Source organism: Sinocyclocheilus rhinocerous, unplaced genomic scaffold (assembly GCF_001515625.1).
Source record: "Sinocyclocheilus rhinocerous isolate Xijiao unplaced genomic scaffold, SAMN03320098_v1.1 scaffold547, whole genome shotgun sequence".
NCBI lineage: Eukaryota > Metazoa > Chordata > Actinopteri > Cypriniformes > Cyprinidae > Sinocyclocheilus > Sinocyclocheilus rhinocerous.
Window position 1 is genome coordinate 91,030 of NW_015662974.1, and position 19,023 is coordinate 110,052.

Consider the following 19,023-nt stretch of genomic DNA (forward strand, 5'->3'; position numbering starts at 1 on the left):
AAACACATGGATTCGCTACAGGGGGCCTTTATTCACCCCCCGGAGCCGTCTGCAGCACGTTTTATTACGAAGGTGCATGCTTTATTTGACGTCTTCTGAACTGTTGACAACCAACACCCGCTTACCCCCATTGAAAGGCTTGGAGGGGCCAGGACAATTTTTAATATAACTCCGACTGGATTTGTCTGAAAGAAGAAAGTCATATACACCTAGGATGCTTCGAGTGTAAGTAAAACACTAATTTTCATTTTTGGGTGAACTAACCCTTTAACCTTTCAATTAAATTTCAACAATAAAAGCAAGGTCAATTATATGGCATAATATAGGCAATAACAGCTGTTTTTAAAATGACTGACTTACTTTAGTCTTCCATTCAGAAAAGCTTTTCCCCTCTGTGTGTTTTGCAATGGCATTAAGGAGCTCCTCATCTGCATTACGACAGTTTTCAGCCCCTTTCTCGTTTCCCAATATTTTCAGATACCACACTTTCCTAAGACGATTTAAGAAACATTATACAATTATGACAGTATACAAATAAATTGTGATTGAAAACATCCTCCTCAGACCTATTCATTTAGGTTTTGTACTGTATTTCACCTGTCAAATGCAATCAAGATCATATTTTACCGTTCATTAGTCCAGAAGAAGGGGTGTGCGAGGGTTTGCTCCACAGTTGGTCTCTTGTTTGGATTTTCATTGATCATCCACTCGACGAGATCCTTCGCTACGTCATCCTCCAGATGCTCCAGTGAGTATCTTCCTTCTAGAATGTTGACTTCACAACGTGCACCTTTACCAAATGGATGGTGTCCTCCAGAGAGAATGTAGTACACTAACATCCCAGCGACCTTCAAACAAGTTACAGTGTTACTAGTATATATTTTCACCAACTAAAATTAAAATGAATTGTATTTAAGCCAATAATTGAATTTCTAATAATATAATTGAATCACATTTTTATTTAAGTTATAATTACAATATTATTGACCACCTGAATGTCGGAGCTCCTCTTGTACCCAATGTTGACCTCCTCATCTATGGTCTCCTTTGCCTTCCAACATCTAGTTCCAGCACTGCTGGTTCGTAAAGTGGTTTGGCTGAGGTTCAGTCGACGACTTATGCCAAAATCAGCCAATCTGGCTTTTCCATTTATGTCTGGGAAACATGGAAAGGCCATTGTCCTTTTAAAAAAAATGTAGTTTTGATCAATTAAATAAACATAGAAACTTTGGTTTAGTTCCTACCAATCAGGACATTCTGGGGTTTGATGTCTCGATGGACCACTCTGCTCTGCTGGTCGTGTAAAACCTGTAAGCTGCAGAGAACTTCCTTCACCAGCTTCTTCAGAACCAAAGATCTCTCAGCGCTGTCATCTGGTAAATGATCTTGGATATATTCCTCCAGTGTGTACTCACAAAGCTGAAGAACAAGGTACCCAAAATCCTTATCCTTTGCAAAGTCCACATATCGCACAATGGAGGGACTATCAAAAAGTCGTAGAAATTTCTCCTCATTTTTGAGGACTTGGTAGTTAGACTTAATCATTCGTTTCACAGCCACCTCAGTGCCGTCGTCCCTCAAACCAAGGAAAACTTCTGTTCCATCACTTCCTTTAGCGATCCGAAATTCTTCAGTGAGTACAAGAGTAAATTTTTCCAGCCCATTGATATTGCTATTATTCATGTTAGCTAGCTTCTCAAGCTCGGACCTCCAACGACGGCTGGTTGGACACTCTCTTGCGATATCATTTGGTTGTGTGAACGGCTGCACACTTGAATTTGATTCCTCAATGGATGTCTCTACAATGTTCTCTTTATCTTGCTGCTCACTTTCTTGTGATCCCACCTCTTGCTGGATTATTTTTTTCTTCTTCTTCTTCTTCTTCCTGCTTGTTGATAGAGCTGCAGTCTCCTCACACAAACTATCCACTGTACTCGAACCTGCTGGATGTCTCAGGGATTCATCCAACTTATGCAGCTTTTTTTTCATGACTTCATCCACCACTGTCTCTACATTGATAAGTATCATCTCTGGGATGGGTGACAATCCACACAGTGCAACAACGTCAGGAGTGACATCATTTATATAGACAAACAGTCCATAGGTCCAAACTCCAATTCGACTTGAATAATCAGGACGTGTGAGAGGCAATAGACTTTTGCATAACTTCTCAAAGACAGAATGGTTGAGTCCCAGTTTCTGCTCAGGCATCTTCTGCATCATGACACTGAGGATCTTTAGTATGTGATGATTGATTATTTCTCCTTGTGTGTTTCCAGAGTGCTGAAGACTATTAGTTAGGATTGGCACAAGATCACTGAATACCTGAGAAATTATGTTTTCACTGACACACAAAGCATCATCTAAGGAGTTTAGTGCAACTAGCCAGTGCTCCTGAGGGATCCTTGGGAAGCGTCTGATGACTCCCTCAATATATCCGTCTGCTTTCTTTTTCTCTTTTAACCACTTGATGGCGCTCTGACGATACTGCTCTGCACGTTGGTCAACAATACTAATAAATGAGTAGTGCTCAAACAAAATTGTATGAATGAAAGGATGCTCTTTAAGGAAATGTTCTTCATATGTTCTGAAAATATCTGTCTGATTTTTTGTTCGTACAGCACAGGAAAACGAGAAAAATAGATGTACTTTCTCAAACGCATCATTATATGAAGATAGTTGACGAATCATTCTCTCCACTTTTTTATCATGCTTTGGATTTCTTCCATAGTTCCTTTCAGGTGAAGCTCCAGCCTCTATAAGTGCTTTCACAATGTCTTCACGGTCACGATCAACCGCATATTGTAATGGAGTAAACAATTGTAATTTATATCCATCTGGATCAGCTTTTGCTGCAAGTAATCTTTCCACAATACTCAGTGGAACTCCAGTTGTTAATGCAGCATAATGTAGAGGAGTTCGTCCATTTGTTGAAGGTTTGTTTGGATCAGCCGACTCTCCAAGTAGATAAGAGCAGATTTCTTCATTTCTGCATATAACTGCTGCAGTTAATAGTGTAACATCATCATTCCAGTCTTCAGAAGGGCACAGTCCATTAATATCTCTGCTTTTTATTAATCTGCGAAGTCTCTCTGCCTTGTTCTCTATGATGCATTGTATTAGGGGGTCTGTTTTTCTAGGTATTTTTTTTTTGCTCATTACAATCCGTTGCACTTTTTTCTTGTTCATTACAATCTGTGGAGAGATGTTAAACACCACTGCAATTATGTAGATTTAAAACATCTTAGTCATTAATGCTTTCTCAAAGAAGTTTTTTTTTTTTTCATAAGTAGTTTTAGTACAAAATGTACAACACCACCATTGTTGGGCAACAAACATTGTAATTAATAAATGTAGCTATACATATTTATCAATGTTTCTGTTCTAACTCTTTCTAGCTCTAATTAATTTAACCCTTCCTATAGCCTAATTGTAGTTTTAGTGTGTTCACTTGTTTAACCAAGAACTCTAACAATATGATTGAATTTTAGTTCGGAAGACATAAATGATTCTAATTCATTATGAAACTCATTGTGGAACATAGGAAACAGCTGATTGTATCAGTGTAAAACAGTTTCATTTTCATCATTCAGTATCATAGAAATCACATTTTTGTTTTCACATGCCTAGAGATTTAAGCCTGTGCTCCAAGTCATACATGATTTACAACAGTTTAAGTTGGAAATGTCATTTTCAGGTCAATGCTCAAAAAGTGGGACTGACAATTAATAGGTTAAAGGCCTAACCTGTATTTTTAAATGTAGGCCTAATGTGCAACACTCGGATGTGACTCATAAATTTAACTCAGTTAAAGTCTGCTTTATTATTTGGAGCCATCTGACCTCCTCATCCACTTCCATCAACTATTCTTTGTTGATATCATCAACTAATATAAATAAAAGATAAATGAAAACTTCCAATACTATAAATACTGATATAGAACATCATGCTGCAGCCATTTGAGTGTTTAGTGATTAGATCTGTGTTGTCTGTTTATTTGTGCTACGTTAAGGAAACAATTAAGTCTTATGAAATACATAATCTATTCCCTTGAGCTGAAATAAAAACAAATCAAGCATGGTTAAAAAAAAAACAAATAACTGTACTCGAGTAGCTTATTGCGACAACAAATAAAAATGATAATACTTACGCACAATAGTTTCTTACTTTTTGCGTGTAATGGCGTTACAAAAAAATTCCCCACCGTCTTCAGATTTGCGTGGAAATGAAACTATACCTACGCCCTTCCTTGTTCTTACACCTGTCAGAACACGTCACGCAATACCAGGGCCGTGCAGAGACCTTTGGAGGGGCAAAAGAGAACAGGCACCTTTGTTTATATTGCTGTGTGTAGAACGTTAGCTGCATTTTTTAAATTTAATTTTAATGAAATGTAATTTCGTCCCCCGCACTTTATTCGGGCAGGTGTGTTCACGTAGAGGTTTCTAGATTTAAATTCAAAGAGACAGTATCGATAGTCTATGCATGACCTGACGTTTTATTCGCATCCAAAATGAGGAGAAGTGAATATCTGGATGCAGTGTGTGTTTAATTCATTTTCGAAGCCGGAGGGCGCTCTCGTGCAGAAAGTCCAAAACAGACTCATAGAAGGAATGACTTATTATTATTTTTTTTAGGAATGACTTATGACATGCAGGAAACCCTAATATGGACAAAAGCATCAGGCTATCCCTGTAGCTGAGCTGAATAAAAAGCAATAAACACAAGATTGCGAAAATATACGGTTTATGTGTGTTTTTCAAGTTATCTCAATCACTCTGAAAATAGAAACGGAATTAAATTAGGCCTATTATTATTATTGAGTTTACAGGGTATGGTGGTCTTGCTGTTGTAAACACTACTGTTGTTGTTGTAGAAAAAAATATTAAAATAGAATTATATTATAATCCTGTTCTGAATTTATTAATTTTTAAAATTATAATGATGATAAAAACAGGATTGATAAGTAGCCTATTAAATCGGAGGATGAGAAAATCAGTATAAGCCTGTTTTATCAGGGCTGTGATAATTATTTTAAAGGCACTCTACGTTTTTAAAATAATGTTTATATTGCTGTGTGTAGAACGTTAGCTGCATTTTTAATATTTAATTTTAAAGAAATGTAATTTCGTCCCCCGTACTTTATTGGGGCAGGTGTGTTCACGTAGAGGTTTCTAGATTTAAATTCAAAGAGACAGTATCGATAGTCTATGCATGACCTGACGTTTTATTCGCATCCAAAATGAGGAGAAGTGAATATCTGGATGCAGTGTGTGTTTAATTCATTTTCGAAGCCGGAGGGCGCTCTCGTGCAGAAAGTCCAAAACAGACTCATAGAAGGAATGACTGGTTGAATTGGGCAGGCCTTCACAAAATGGCGTTTAATTACAAAAAAAAAAAATTGCTTTGACAAAAGGGCACTTTGGGCATCAAGGGGGAAAGGGGCAGGTGCTCAAAGCACCCATCGCACTCCCCTCTGCACGTGCCTGCTCAATACAGGAACTCAGTTTGTGTAAATCCACATGGGGTTCAGAGTATTTTTTCCACAATAGTTTCACACTTGTCTAGTACAAATATGTGGTTTTGTTTCATAATTACAGTGTATACTTTTTTCTCTTTATCTACCCCAAAATAATGGAAGTGAAATGTGACAACATACCCCATTGGTGGGGCATAATATAACATCTGAGGGCCACGTTGTAACATGACCATGCAGTGCAAGCATTTTTAAGGTAGCCTGATTTGGCTTTTGTAGTAGGCCGAGTACAATTCTAGCAGTTCCTATAGTTGATGCAGTTATATGCAGTTATTGGGAAAACCGCCTGTTGGGCAGAAGAACGTTGTGTGTACTGTTTAACTTGACTCTCAAGTAGTTATATGCTTAATTTTTGTTTGTACTGATTATTATTTTTATTTACTTTTACAATCTTCGCATTTTGCCGGTCACTGTTGGCATATTTTTTACAAAGATCTTTTTTTGTCAAGTTTAAAAAGTAGTTATCTAGTTCAAGATTCTTATATAAGATTATATGAGGTTATTTTGTTTGTTCTAAGACCTCAGTTGGTTGTATATCATTCCTTCCTTTAAAGTAAAGTTTCTGCACAGTTTCTTCATATATAATGAAGTATATACAGTATTCATTCCTTTTTGTCTTTTTTTATTTGTCATGGATTTCAAGTTCAGTTCACTTTCTGTTATGTCTTAGAGGTATGTGGGATATGGTAAAGAGGAAAGCTATTTTTGTGTTTTGTAAAAGCTTGCGAAACTGATCTTTTAGATTATGCAGATTTTGTACATTCTAAAGCTATGATTCTTTTCCTAGACTTTTACAAAGCTTTTGACACCCTTGAGCATGAATTTCTTTTGCACACTTTGGTTTTAGTGATTTTTTTTTTGTTAATGTTATTGAAATGTTTTATAGAGAGAGATATTAACAGCTCTGTCCTAATTAGCTTCAACACTTCTAAAATATTTTTTTATTAACCGCGGTGTTAGACAGGGCTGTCCTATCTCACCCTTCTTATTTATTTTAGTTACGGAATTGTTATCATTAAGTATTATCTTTGAACAAAGTTTGAAAGGTATATCTATCTTTGAAAGAGAAATTAAAATTTCAGTTTTCTGACGATACTGCTCTTTAAAAAAAAAAAAGATAAGAGCCAGCTATCCAAAGCTGTAAGTGTAATTGAGCAGTTTTCATGTGCTTCTGGACTGAAATTGAATATGTCCAAGTCTGAGATAATGATGCTCGATGTAAACGATGATTCTTCAATTAATGGTATCCTAGTAAAAGAGACTGTAAAGTATCTGGGTATTTACTTAACAAAAATGAATAAAAAATAGCAGCGAGACAACAGCTTAATTTTTCTGGTAGGGTGAAAAAAATATATTTAACCTTTGGCTCCAAAGAGACCTTTCCTTTTATGGGAGGGTACTTTTGTCCAAAGCAGAAGGATTATCTCGCTTTGTATATCCTTCTCTTTCTCTATTCGTTAATGACTCTACTGCTAAAGGAATTAATAAAATGTTTTTAGACTTCATATGGAAACACAAACCTCATAAACTCAAAAAAAAAAAAAAAAACAGTCCTGGCGAATAGTTGAAAAGAAGGTGGACTTGAAGTGTTAGACTTTAGTGACATAGTGAACACCTTTAAGATAAACTGGATTAAAAGATGTTTAATAAACCCCAATTCTATATGGTTTTTTATTCCGAATCTTATTTTTACAAAAATTGGTGGCCTTCCTTTTATATTAAAATGTAACTACTTACCTAATAGATTACCAGTTGCACTGTCTAAATTATTAGTTATTCCCACAATTTTTCACCACATAAAACCTTTTTTATGGAACTCGGATATAATGATTAGGAATAAATCTATATGTCTCTCTTCGTGGTTTAACAGGAATATAATTGGAATTCTTTCCATTTTTGATAAATCTGGTAACTTTTTGACTTATGAGCAATTTATTTCTGTTTATAATTTTCCCTTACCGTTTAAACTTGAAAGAATATAATGCAGTGCTAAAAGCGGTTCCCTCCGGTCTAATTCAACTTATAACATGCCATTTAAGTTTTAGTAAGAGTGACACCAAAGAACCTGATTTGTCCTTATACGGAATTAGTATTTTTAACAAAAAAATGTAATAATAAGCATATTCGACAAATTCTACAGAAAACAAAATATAATGTTCCTAAAGACCTAAATGTTCCTGGGCATCTCTTATTGAGTTAATAGACTGGAAAGAAGCCTGGTTGTTACCTCACAAGTACTGCATTCCCAATAAAATAAAAGAAGTTCATTTAAAGATCCTTCATAAAATATATCCTGTAAACGATACTTTGGAAAAATATATGGATGTTGACAGTTCATGTTCATTTTGTGGGATTGAGGATGAAACACGTATTCATTTATTTTTTCAAAGTGAAAAGACTCAAAACTTTTGAAATAGATTATATTTTTATATAGGTAAGCACCTTGATTCTTCTAGCTCCTTTCAGTTAAAAGATATTTGTTACTATAAAGGTAAAACTAGTACGTCAGTGCAGTGAGTTACTGTCACGCCCATGGACTGTCAGTGTGTTTGTTTTCCCCCCCATGTGCTCCCGTGACCTAGTTTTTCCCTAGTCTAATTAGTCATTCCGTTCACCTGTGTTTCCCCAATTACCTCGTTGAGTTGTATTTATAGTGTGGTCTGCCCCTTCCTTTCTGTTGTGCTACTCGTTTGTTCCTGCTTGCCCTGTGTTACCCCTGTTTGGATTATTAAAGGACTGTTTATTGTGATTCTCCTGCGTTCTCCTCGTTCCTCTCCGTAGGCAACTGTGACAGAACACCGGACCGAATACAAGAATAGCTTATCAGTGTGTTTTCCCCCATTTTGTTTCTGTGTTTCACTCAGTGTTTTTTGTTTCCGTTGTTTCCCCTATGGATGCCTTCACCCACCCCGAATACCTCCTCCTCCTGCTGGAGCAGGGGGATAGATCTCTCGAGGGTCATACTATACTTTTCCTGGAAATCGCCAACATCAACAGCTACCTGGACGACGCGCTCTGCTCATTCTATGACGCTAGTTTGAACGCTGCGTGCAGAGCGCCGTTGTCTGAAGATGGCCCTTGAGAGGACATCGTCGCCTTTGTGGAGTGGATACTGGCGAGAAACGGATCGTCTCTCACCATCTGTCCCATGGATGATCTCGCCAGTTCCACTCCTGACGCAGAGCCCAGCCCACCATCTCCCCGCTGCGCGGAACAGAAGCCCGAGCCCACCGCGACCGATGAGCCATTGCATCTAGGAGCGACAAAGCTGAGGATCGCCGCAGAGCCAGAGTTGCGTGTAACGTCAGACCATGTGCTACCACGCCCGCCACGAGGGAGAAAGCTGTGGCCAGTGAGATCGTGGAGAGGAGCTCCGTCAACTGCCCCATGGCTGAGGGTGAGCTATTAATGGATCTGGGTGAATGGAAAGCGGAGGGAGACCTTATAGACTTGTATGCCGACCTGCCCCCTCTCCTCCCTCCTTTGTCGGAGCCCCCTGTCACTCCTGTCTCCACATCCAGCCCAGAGAGGGCTCCCGTTCCTGAGTTTAGCCCAGAGAAGGCTCCTGTTTCCCTGTCCATCCCAGAGAGGGCTCCTGTTTCCACGCCCTGCTCAGAGAGAGACTCTTTGTTCCCAAGTGCTGCCCTGTCGTTCCCCTGTCAGTCGCGCTCCTCGTGCTGGGAGTCGCTATTTGGTGTGTGTGGGCAGCTTGTCGTCGACCATCCTCCGCCTTCCGGGAGGGGGGTGATATGTCACGCCCATGGACTGTCAGTGTGTTTGTTTTCCCCCCCATGTGCTCCCAGTGACCTAGTTTTTCCCTAGTCTAATTTAGTCATTCCGTTCACCTGTGTTTCCCCAATTACCTCATTGAATTGTAGTTATGGTGTGGTCTGCCCCTTGCTTTCTGTCCGGTGTCTAACGTCCAATGTTGTGCTATTCGTTTGTTCCTGCTTGCCCTGTGTTACCCCTGTTTGGATTATTAAAGGACTGTTGATTGTGATTCTCCTGCGTTCCTCTCCGTAGGCTACTATGACAATTACCTAGTTCATTTTTTTTTTCATTTTGTTTGGGAAATTTTTTATCCTGTTTCCCTGTCCATCCCAGAGAGGGCTCCTGTTTCCACGCCCTGCTCAGAGAGAGACTCTTTGTTCCCAAGTGCTGCCCTGTCGTTCCCCTGTCAGTCGCGCTCCTCGTGCTGGGAGTCGCTATTTGGTGTGTGTGGGCAGCGCACACCAGCCCTGAAAGCCCGGAGGCTCAAAAATGCCCGCCCACGCGCCCACTCCAGCCTCCTCCACTGCTGTCGTCTGGCAGCCCATCTGCTCACCCTCAGCCCACCATCAGTATGGTGCGAGCCCCGCGGGTCTGCCAGTCTCCATCGTCGGCGTGGCTGGAGAATCCCTTGCCTCCGCCTCCAGCCTCAGAGTCCAGAACTCCGCCTCGGCCCGTCGACCCAGTGGCTCCTAGCTCCCTCCTCTCCGCCGTGGCCCGTCAGTCCACTGGCTCCACCGGGCTCCCTCGTCCCTCCGGCTCCGCCTTGGTTTGTCGTCGACCATCCTCCGCCTTCCGGGAGGGGGGTGATATGTCACGCCCATGGACTGTCAGTGTGTTTGTTTTCCCCCCCATGTGCTCCCGTGACCTAGTTTTTCCCTAGTCTAATTTAGTCATTCCGTTCACCTGTGTTTCCCCAATTACCTCGTTGAATTGTAGTTATAGTGTGGTCTGCCCCTTGCTTTCTGTCCGGTGTCTAACGTCCAATGTTGTGCTATTCGTTTGTTCCTGCTTGCCCTGTGTTACCCCTGTTTGGATTATTAAAGGACTGTTGATTGTGATTCTCCTGCGTTCCTCTCCGTAGGCTACTATGACAATTACCTAGTTCATTTTTTTTTTCATTTTGTTTGGGAAATTTTTTATTCGTAAACAAATTCTTTAAATCGCAGCCTTCTTTTTCACATTTCTTAATTGAAATCGACACTTTCCTTAAATCTATTAGGTTGATTAAAAACAAGAAAAGAGATAGATTTTTGAAATATTATGAGGATTGTTTTGATAATACCACTGATGCATAAGGTTTTTTTTCCCCTCTGTATGTGTTTCTGTTATTATTATTATCTTATTTTAAGTTGTTATTATTATTATTATTATTTTAGTTATTTGTCTGTATGTATTTATTTTTGTATGTGAAACTTTACAAGGTGTGATGTTTTGTTTTTTTCTTAGTTTTTTCCTGTAGAGGTTTTGTCTGTTCTGTCTTTTTTGTATCCGTTTAATGTTTGCATAAAAAAAAGAAAGAAAGGTGTTTGGCAACTTGTTGCAAAAAACACGGTCAGTGCTACAGTATATGAATGAAATAACATCTTAAAATGAAGTGACAGTATAAGATTGCTCACTGGCATAATTTACTGTCACTTATATCAAAATCATGCTCTATCTGAAAGCGACGGTGGCTAACCATAATAATTTCTCCGAAAACATTAACTGTATATTTTGTCAGAAACCAGTTGTGATAGTTTTATAAAGTCAAATGTAAAAATGTTTACTTTGTTTTGAATTAATAATCAAAAGATAATCAGTGTTCATAAGCGTTTATTTACATTAGTATTCAAAACATGTCTAACATTCAACAAATGAGAATAAAAACAAGTCAATGCTTTACAAAATTAAAGTTCTATTTTTTTTGCATATCAGATTACACTAAAACTGGTATGAGTTTACATACCAGTACATAAGTTGTTATTTATTGATTTTTTTTAAATAGAATTTAAAGGTATTGAATATTAATAGCTGAATATCATGCTTTTGAAGGCTGCAGTCATTATTTGGGCTTGTGTTGTTCTTCTCTCTGTATCCCAGCTTGCAAAACAGTATGGAAATGAGGTTCTTATTTTAACACACTTGTTATAAAATAAGTCAGACATTCAATATTTGTCACTAGTACTTAAAATAAAAAGCTTTTTACATTCATTGCACAGAACAAAAAATATTCTTCCAAAATCAGTTTACCACTTTGTTGAAGTTGTAATGAGTCAAGTCACTTTCTGTATTAATAGACGCATGATGGTTTTAAAGGTTTGTGCTTTTGACAGTTTCCCTGTAGTGAAGCATAGATGATATTTTCCATTCACAAAACACACACGTTTCTGCCTATTGACCACACAACTGAAATATAATTTTTGATTTCTTTCACTCTGAACAGATCCTGATAAATATGATAGAGGCGTTTCATTTTAATTGACTAATTACTTGACATTACAAGTTACAACTTAGTCCACTGACCAAAAGAGAGACATGATTTAAATAAATATTGAAAAATGTCTCTAAAGATAATAAGACTGCATTTGTCACCTGTATCACTATTTGATCTGCATGCCTGCTCTGAAAACTGTATTTTTTATTCGCAATGTTGTTGCAGCCACATCATGCACGGTATCAGCTGCTGCATACACAGTTTTGAAGTTACAGTATATATCATTATGTAGAGTGATTAGGTAGTTACAGGTGACAAGTGCAACTCTTTTCCACAGTCCATGCACCGTACCTTTGGCAGAAATGTCCTGATTCAGCAGGGCTGAGGAAATGTTATATATAACAATAATAATATACAGCTGTACAACAAAAAATGTCGAAACCCTCCCAGAATCTATGTAAAACTACACAGATGCATGATGTAATACTTATTACTGTGAACCTGATTATGCTTCCTAGACCTCCCTCTTCTTAAAACCTACTAATTGCCTTCCCAGAAAAACGTCCAACTGCTAAAGGAAGGGTTGCTGACGTGCCTTAACTGTGACTGTGTCCACAACAGCACTCAAAGACTCAGATCAATGATGATATGCTCAAAGATCTGTGTGCTGCCCTTAAAACTGGAGGCAAATACGAAGTCCCTCCGGTCAGTGGAAACCACAGTGAAGGAACGTGGAGCCTGGATGTAGACTTCCTTGAAACGCTCAAAAACCTTCTCCTCTGCGTCCCACAGATAGATCTGCGAGAAGGTGTAGTCGCTTCCCAGAGCCAGGTAGTACCTTTCTTTGAAGGAAAAGGGCTGCAGGATCATGGAGCCTCTCGAAGGAAGGGCCTGGACCTCGGAGAACTCCTTGGCAGTCCAATGCAAGACTTTGGAGTCGCCGATGTATCGGGTCATGGCCAGATAAAGATCCTCCTTGATCCAGAAGGCCTTGACAGTGACTACATCTTCCATGTTTGGGATCTCTCCTTGCAAGCCAAACTTCTGAGTGCTCCTGCTCCACTGGTAGATGACCGGTACTTGGGAACGGCTCGCTAGGATAAGATGGGCCTTACCGTCCAAATTCACAAACTCTGCATCGGTATCACGAAACCATTCGTGAAGCGACTGGTAGGAGTAGAAGCCCTTGTCGTTCCATTTGTAGAGAGTAGAAAGTCCAGCCTTCGAGCTGTCAGCGATGATGAAGAACCAGTCGTTGCCGATCTGAAATGCCTCGATGTCATTCGGCTTGGAAATCTTGGAAACCTCAATGTCCTGGAACTTTGTGAACTTGCTTTGGTCTTCATCAAACTTGTAGATGTGGGAACCACCAAAGAGTTGAGCAACGATGACAAACACCTGGTTCTGGATGATCACAGACTTGCAGCCAACTATGGACTGACCTAAAAGAGAACACATTGCATGTGATTTATTTGGCCATACGCAATCCTTCATATGATGGCTTTGCCATGACTGTACCTGTGATGTTGTCGTAACTCCTGAAGTTCATCTCGATGTGGTCCCATTGGAGCACCATGCAGCTCTCTATGTTTTCCAGAAAAAAACGTCCAACTGCTAAACGAGGGGTTACTGACGTGCCTTAACTGTGACTGTGTCCACAACAGCACTCAAAGACTCAGATCAATGATGATATGCTCAAAGATCTGTGTGCTGCCCTTAAAACTGGAGGCAAATACGAAGTCCCTCCGGTCAGTGGAAACCACAGTGAAGGAACGTGGAGCCTGGATGTAGACTTCCTTGAAACGCTCAAAAACCTTCTCCTCTGCATCCCACAGATAGATCTGCGAGAAGGTGTAGTCGCTTCCCAGAGCCAGGTAGTACCTTTCTTTGAAGGAAAAGGGCTGCAGGATCATGGAGCCTCTCGAAGGAAGGGCCTGGACCTCGGAGAACTCCTTGGCAGTCCAATGCAAGACTTTGGAGTCGCCGATGTATCGGGTCATGGCCAGATAAAGATCCTCCTTGATCCAGAAGGCCTTGACAGTGACTACATCTTCCATGTTTGGGATCTCTCCTTGCAAGCCAAACTTCTGAGTGCTCCTGCTCCACTGGTAGATGACCGGTACTTGGGAACGGCTCGCTAGGATAAGATGGGCCTTACCGTCCAAATTCACAAACTCTGCATCGGTATCACGAAACCATTCGTGAAGCGACTGGTAGGAGTAGAAGCCCTTGTCGTTCCATTTGTAGAGAGTAGAAAGTCCAGCCTTCGAGCTGTCAGCGATGATGAAGAACCAGTCGTTGCCGATCTGAAATGCCTCGATGTCATTCGGCTTGGAAATCTTGGAAACCTCAATGTCCTGGAACTTTGTGAACTTGCTTTGGTCTTCATCAAACTTGTAGATGTGGGAACCACCAAAGAGTTGAGCAACGATGACAAACACCTGGTTCTGGATGATCACAGACTTGCAGCCAACTATGGACTGACCTAAAAGAGAACACATTGTATGAGATTTATTTGGCCATACGCAATCCTTCATATGATGGCTTTGCCATGACTGTACCTGTGATGTTGTCGTAACTCCTGAAGTTCATCTCGATGTGGTCCCATTGGAGCACCATGCAGCTCTCTATGTTAGGAGCAGCGATGGCCACGTACACGTCGTTCTTGTGGGAGAACGTGTCCACAGACAAAGACTCAGTAGACACAGAGTGGAGAGGAACGAAATCTGGACAACATATGGTAAAATTGCATCTTAGTAACTTAGTGTTTTGCATCTCACAAATGATATGCTGCAGAAAAACCCTAAAGAGATACCCAAGGCAAGTATTCTTTGTAAGACATGATGCATGTCAATGAAATATTCCCAAGCTGTAAATGCTCAGATATATGCACCTGTTGGACAAATACATCCCAATCCATCGTCTCTTAAGGCTGGGACACACCAAGACGACTTCAATGTGCTAGTGTGTGCAAAAACCTAAAGTGTTGTCGCCTTGAATCGGCTGGACCAAAAAGCTGTGCTTGAACACACCACACAGACTACAGCCGACTGCAAACTAGCATATGAGTCATATTCATCATGCTGAATTGGGTATACTCCTGCCGATGTGAGCTTGACAAGAGCACACACTGCAAAAACTAGACTGACAGATGCTCTTCGACAGCTTGCAGGAGTGAATTTAAGCAGACTAAATGATTGGAGAAGTCCAGCATACGTCACCAGAGAGAAGTCATTTCAGTAGAACATCCAGTTATGAAATTACAAGGTCAATTAAAAAAATGTTTTTTTAAACATATGCACACATTAAATTTTCACAATATGATCTATAACATGCATTTAGAAAACAGATATGTTGAATTATGTCGACTTTAAGATTTATTTTTACCAATGAATCTCAATGTACTGGTAAATAGCTATAAATAACAAACACAATGCAATGAACTGGATTTATAGTACGAAAAAACTGGTAAATACAGTGCCTTGCGAAAGCACATTTTGTTATGTTACTGCCTTATGTTTTCTGAACTCTTCCCCATATGTGTGGCTTGACACAAACCTGTTTCTGAGCTCTACAGGCAGTTCTTTTGACCTCAGGGCTTTGCTCTGATATGCATTATCAGCTGTTAGACCTTTTATTAAGACGTGTGTGCCTTTCCAAATCATACCCATTCAATTGAAATTGCCACAGGTTAACTTCACTCGAAGTGTAGTAACATCTACAAGCAATATGAATGCTCCTGAGCTAAATTTCAACTGTCCCAGATAAGGGTATGAATACTTATGCAATGGAATCATTTAAGTTTTATTTTTTTAATAAATTTGCAATGTTAAAAACCTGTTTTTTGCTTTACCATTATGGTGTATGGAGTGTAGATTGATGTGGGAAAAAGTAATTTAAAGCAGTTTAGCAAAAGGCAGCAACTTATCAAAATGTGAAAAAAATGAAGGGGTATGAATATTTCCGCAAGGCACTGTAGCTATAAATAACAAACACAATCCACTGAATTGGCTGAAAAATCGTCCAAACACACTACCAAGCATGCACATGCTCATTCACATACCTGTGGAGATGCATTCATTATGCAAGCTCGCCATGTCATTGAGCCGTTTGCCCTTCATCTCCTCAGGACCGGCGCAGAAGACGTCTGATACAGTAGCGTTTGTGCTCTTTAACCACATCATCAGCCACTTCGCTCGGCAGTCACACTCAAAGACGTTGCCCCTCAGGTCTCTGCAAGGAAATATATATGAAAACATCAATAAGCACTGATCTTCTTATATAGTGTGCATTTCTGTAGGTTTAAAAAGACATTTTATCATCTCATATTCAATGCACTATACTATAATACAGTTATTGCTAAGTAAGCATTTACAGAAGCTCAGACTCACAGCTCTATCAATGAGTCCAGATCAATGAATAGATCTCTGGGCAAAGCTTTAATGTTGTTGTGTGCCAAAGACCTGTGAGGAATACAGTAACACTTTAGAGAAAAGTACAAATAATTGGCAGATGTCTGTTCATTTAATATGATTAAAAGTAACATACAGATGAGTCAAATCCCTAAGTCCTCTGAAAGAGTATTTTGATGTTGTTTCAATCTTGTTGTTTTCTATAAACCTAAAGAATGGAGAGAAAATTAAGAGTAGAATGTAAAAAAAGATGACGGTCAGTGGACATGAAAAGTATTGAAAGCAACTATTAAAACAATTACTAAGAAAAATAAATACATTCATTTCTATTAAATACGTGTAGAAAACATTTCAATTCAAAAGAACTTCAAACGTGTGCATATCTTCAATATGTAAACATTCAAACCTCACAGCTTTATTTTTCTCTTACATAAAGAGTTTACTTAAAGATGTACCATCCAAGATGTAGATGAGTTTGTTTCTTCATCAGATTTGGAGAAATGTAGCACTGCATCAGTGTCTCAGCAATGGATGCTCTGCAGTGAATGGGAAAGTTTACCAGAATCAGTTTCCAAAGTGAGTCAATATCATGTCATCATACACATGTGCTTAGTCAGATGGGCTTGACTTACAGTAACTGTAACGATTGCATGTGTGCAAACATCGCCTCCCTGATCTCAGAGAAGGTCCCATTCACAATACTCCTGCAAAACACCAGTGATATGAGACAAAACGAGACCCTGTTACATACATTACAATAGAAATATAACAGTTATACGACTGATTATGAGCGTGTAATGCTATATTTGCACCTTCAAACACAAGTGTAGCCTACTAAATGATCTAATACAGAAGCTTATGTGGACTTACAGTGAACTGACATCGTTGGGAATGAATCTGGGGACATACGAAGACCCGACGCAGATAATAGACTCCTTGGAGCAGCTACACGAGGAAGGACATTTAAAAACCTTTTTCCCATGAAGCAAAAACTGTGTTTTTGTAATAAACAAATCCATCATCAAGGTGTTTTAACTTTAAACCGTTGCTTCTGGCAAAAATATGAGTCCATCCATAATCCATAATAATGACTCTTTTTGCTTGTAAATGGTTCTTGGTCTGTGCATATTTCTCTCCTGATTCAGACAGGAGAAAGTAATATTATGAATAGAGGACTCATATTTTAGCTGAAAGTAAGACGTTTGAAGTAAAAAATGTCTTGATGGTTGTGTTACTTACAAACACGCAGCTTTTCTCTTCACAAGACGTTATCTGATGGACTGGAGTGGATTGCTTGTGGATTATTGTGATGTATTTATCAGCTGTTTGGACTCTCATTCTGACGGCACCCATTCACTGCAGAGCATCCATTGCTGAGCAAGTGATGCAATGCAAATCTCTCTTTTCTCCAAATCCGTTCTCATGAAGAAACAAACTCATCTACATCCCGGATGATCTGAGAGTGAGTACATTTTTTGCAAATTTTCATTTTTAGGTGAACTATTCATTTAAAAACCCTTTACTTATTTAAAAGACCTTAATTTCTTTAAACAACAGCACTACATTAGCCATATATCTATAAAATTACACCTTTTTAAAAGAGTAAATTGAAGACTTACAGGTACTCCAGGTGCGGAAGGCCAGAAAATGAATCATCCCGTATTGTAGTGAGAGCATTGGAGTTCAGCAACCTGTCAAGAGTTTACAGCCACAATCATTCCCAACAATCACTGTCACTGCAATTATAACAGTCAGGCTGTGTGTTTACATTGCAGTGCAGTACACACAGATAAAAGTGCCCTGTCACTGTCGATGAGTGCCAGGACAGGCACATATTTCTCTATATCTCTGTCAGTGTATCAAATCACTGACATCCTGCAATACGCCAATGACAGCATGGAAAAGTCACCAGAGTCACTGTGTTCTCAATGTCAAAAAGAGAACGGGAGGAAAACCGACACTATCTGTGTGCCCTGACTTATTAAATAGCTAGAGGTTGAGTGAAAGAGGCCTTTCTATTCGTCATCTGTCACCTTCAACTGTTTAGCTGAGGAGTACACTGGATTCCAGTGCTAAATAACAGAGGACAAAACAGGTTTAATTAATTGTTCAATATGCCAATTAAGATTCCTTCTCAGATGGATGCATTATTGTACAGGCCAAAATATTCTCCAATCTAACATTATTAGACAGCTAATTTAATCCAGAAAGCAGTCTGTTTTTGAGGTTATCCGACACTACTGTGCAAAATATGACAGTTTTTGGTAGATTTGGTAGATTTTTGGTAGATGTTTTGGTAGAATTGGCATAATTTGGTAGGCGTTCTCTTTTTGCAATACCATGCAAATTTATCAAAACGCTCTTTAATGTAAATTAAATGTTTTTAATACACAGTTTTTATTTTCAGGTAAAATGGGACAGATAATCAGCAAACGATTTTGGTTTACGGTAAATATGCCCTGACTTTTAAAATAGCTAGAGGGAGCCTTGACAGCTAATTGAATCCAGAAAGCAGTCTGTTTGTGAGGTTATCCAACACCCTAGTAGGGTCAACTGTGCAAAACTGGACAGTTTTTGGTAAAATTGGTAGATTTTTGGTAGACTTTGCATAATTTGGTAGGTGGTTTTCTTTTTGCAATACCATGTAAATGTAAATGTATCAAAACAGCCTTTAATTAAAAAAATGATACATTTAGAGAGTTTTCAGGTAAAGTGGGACAGATCTTCAGCAAAAGATTGAGAGGGGGTTCAATCTTCAACTGGCTGGCAGGAGCCGCCACTGACAGGTCATGTGACCTGCCAGTGGCTGGTGGCAGCTGCCAGTCTGATTCTGGCAGCTGCCAGTGGCTGGTCACGTGACCTACCAGTGGCTGGCTGGCAGCTTCAGGCAG

At 39.4% G+C, this 19,023-nt stretch overlaps 3 protein-coding genes across 6 annotated transcripts in view; all 3 read right to left on the reverse strand.

Annotated features, from left to right (window-relative positions):
• The window catches only part of LOC107728669 (uncharacterized), a 9,003-nt gene extending 4,780 nt beyond the window's left edge, over positions 1–4,223 (reverse strand). The window contains exons 1-6 of one of the 3 annotated variants that reach the window (XM_016538947.1): positions 4,168–4,223; positions 4,043–4,055; positions 1,245–3,196; positions 992–1,155; positions 628–848; positions 361–490 (exon numbers count right to left, since the gene is read on the reverse strand). In XM_016538947.1, coding sequence (XP_016394433.1) covers positions 361–490; positions 628–848; positions 992–1,155; positions 1,245–3,189 — 2,460 coding nt within the window. In that variant the 5' untranslated portion in view covers positions 3,190–3,196; positions 4,043–4,055; positions 4,168–4,223. Of the gene's footprint in view, positions 1–360; positions 491–627; positions 849–991; positions 1,156–1,244; positions 3,197–4,042; positions 4,056–4,150 lie in introns of all 3 variants that reach the window. The other 2 variants (XM_016538945.1, XM_016538946.1) reach the window with 2 other exon arrangements.
• An 8,025-nt stretch (positions 4,224–12,248) lies between these two features.
• Positions 12,249–13,320, reverse strand: LOC107728649 (leucine-rich repeat LGI family member 2-like; the record flags this gene model as incomplete). Its single annotated transcript, XM_016538915.1, has 2 exons — positions 12,249–13,162; positions 13,239–13,320. Coding segments are annotated over 2 exons (900 nt in total), but the record flags the coding sequence as incomplete, so codon positions are not given.
• Positions 13,321–13,333: 13 nt separating this feature from the next.
• Positions 13,334–19,023, reverse strand: part of LOC107728668 (leucine-rich repeat LGI family member 2-like) — an 8,904-nt gene continuing 3,214 nt past the window's right edge. For both annotated transcript variants that reach the window (XM_016538944.1, XM_016538943.1), the window contains 6 exons: positions 17,752–17,823; positions 16,269–16,340; positions 16,112–16,183; positions 15,784–15,953; positions 14,282–14,446; positions 13,334–14,205 (listed from right to left, as the gene is read on the reverse strand). In XM_016538944.1, coding sequence (XP_016394430.1) covers positions 13,388–14,205; positions 14,282–14,446; positions 15,784–15,953; positions 16,112–16,183; positions 16,269–16,340; positions 17,752–17,823 — 1,369 coding nt within the window. In that variant the 3' untranslated portion in view covers positions 13,334–13,387. The remainder of the gene's footprint in view (positions 14,206–14,281; positions 14,447–15,783; positions 15,954–16,111; positions 16,184–16,268; positions 16,341–17,751; positions 17,824–19,023) is intronic.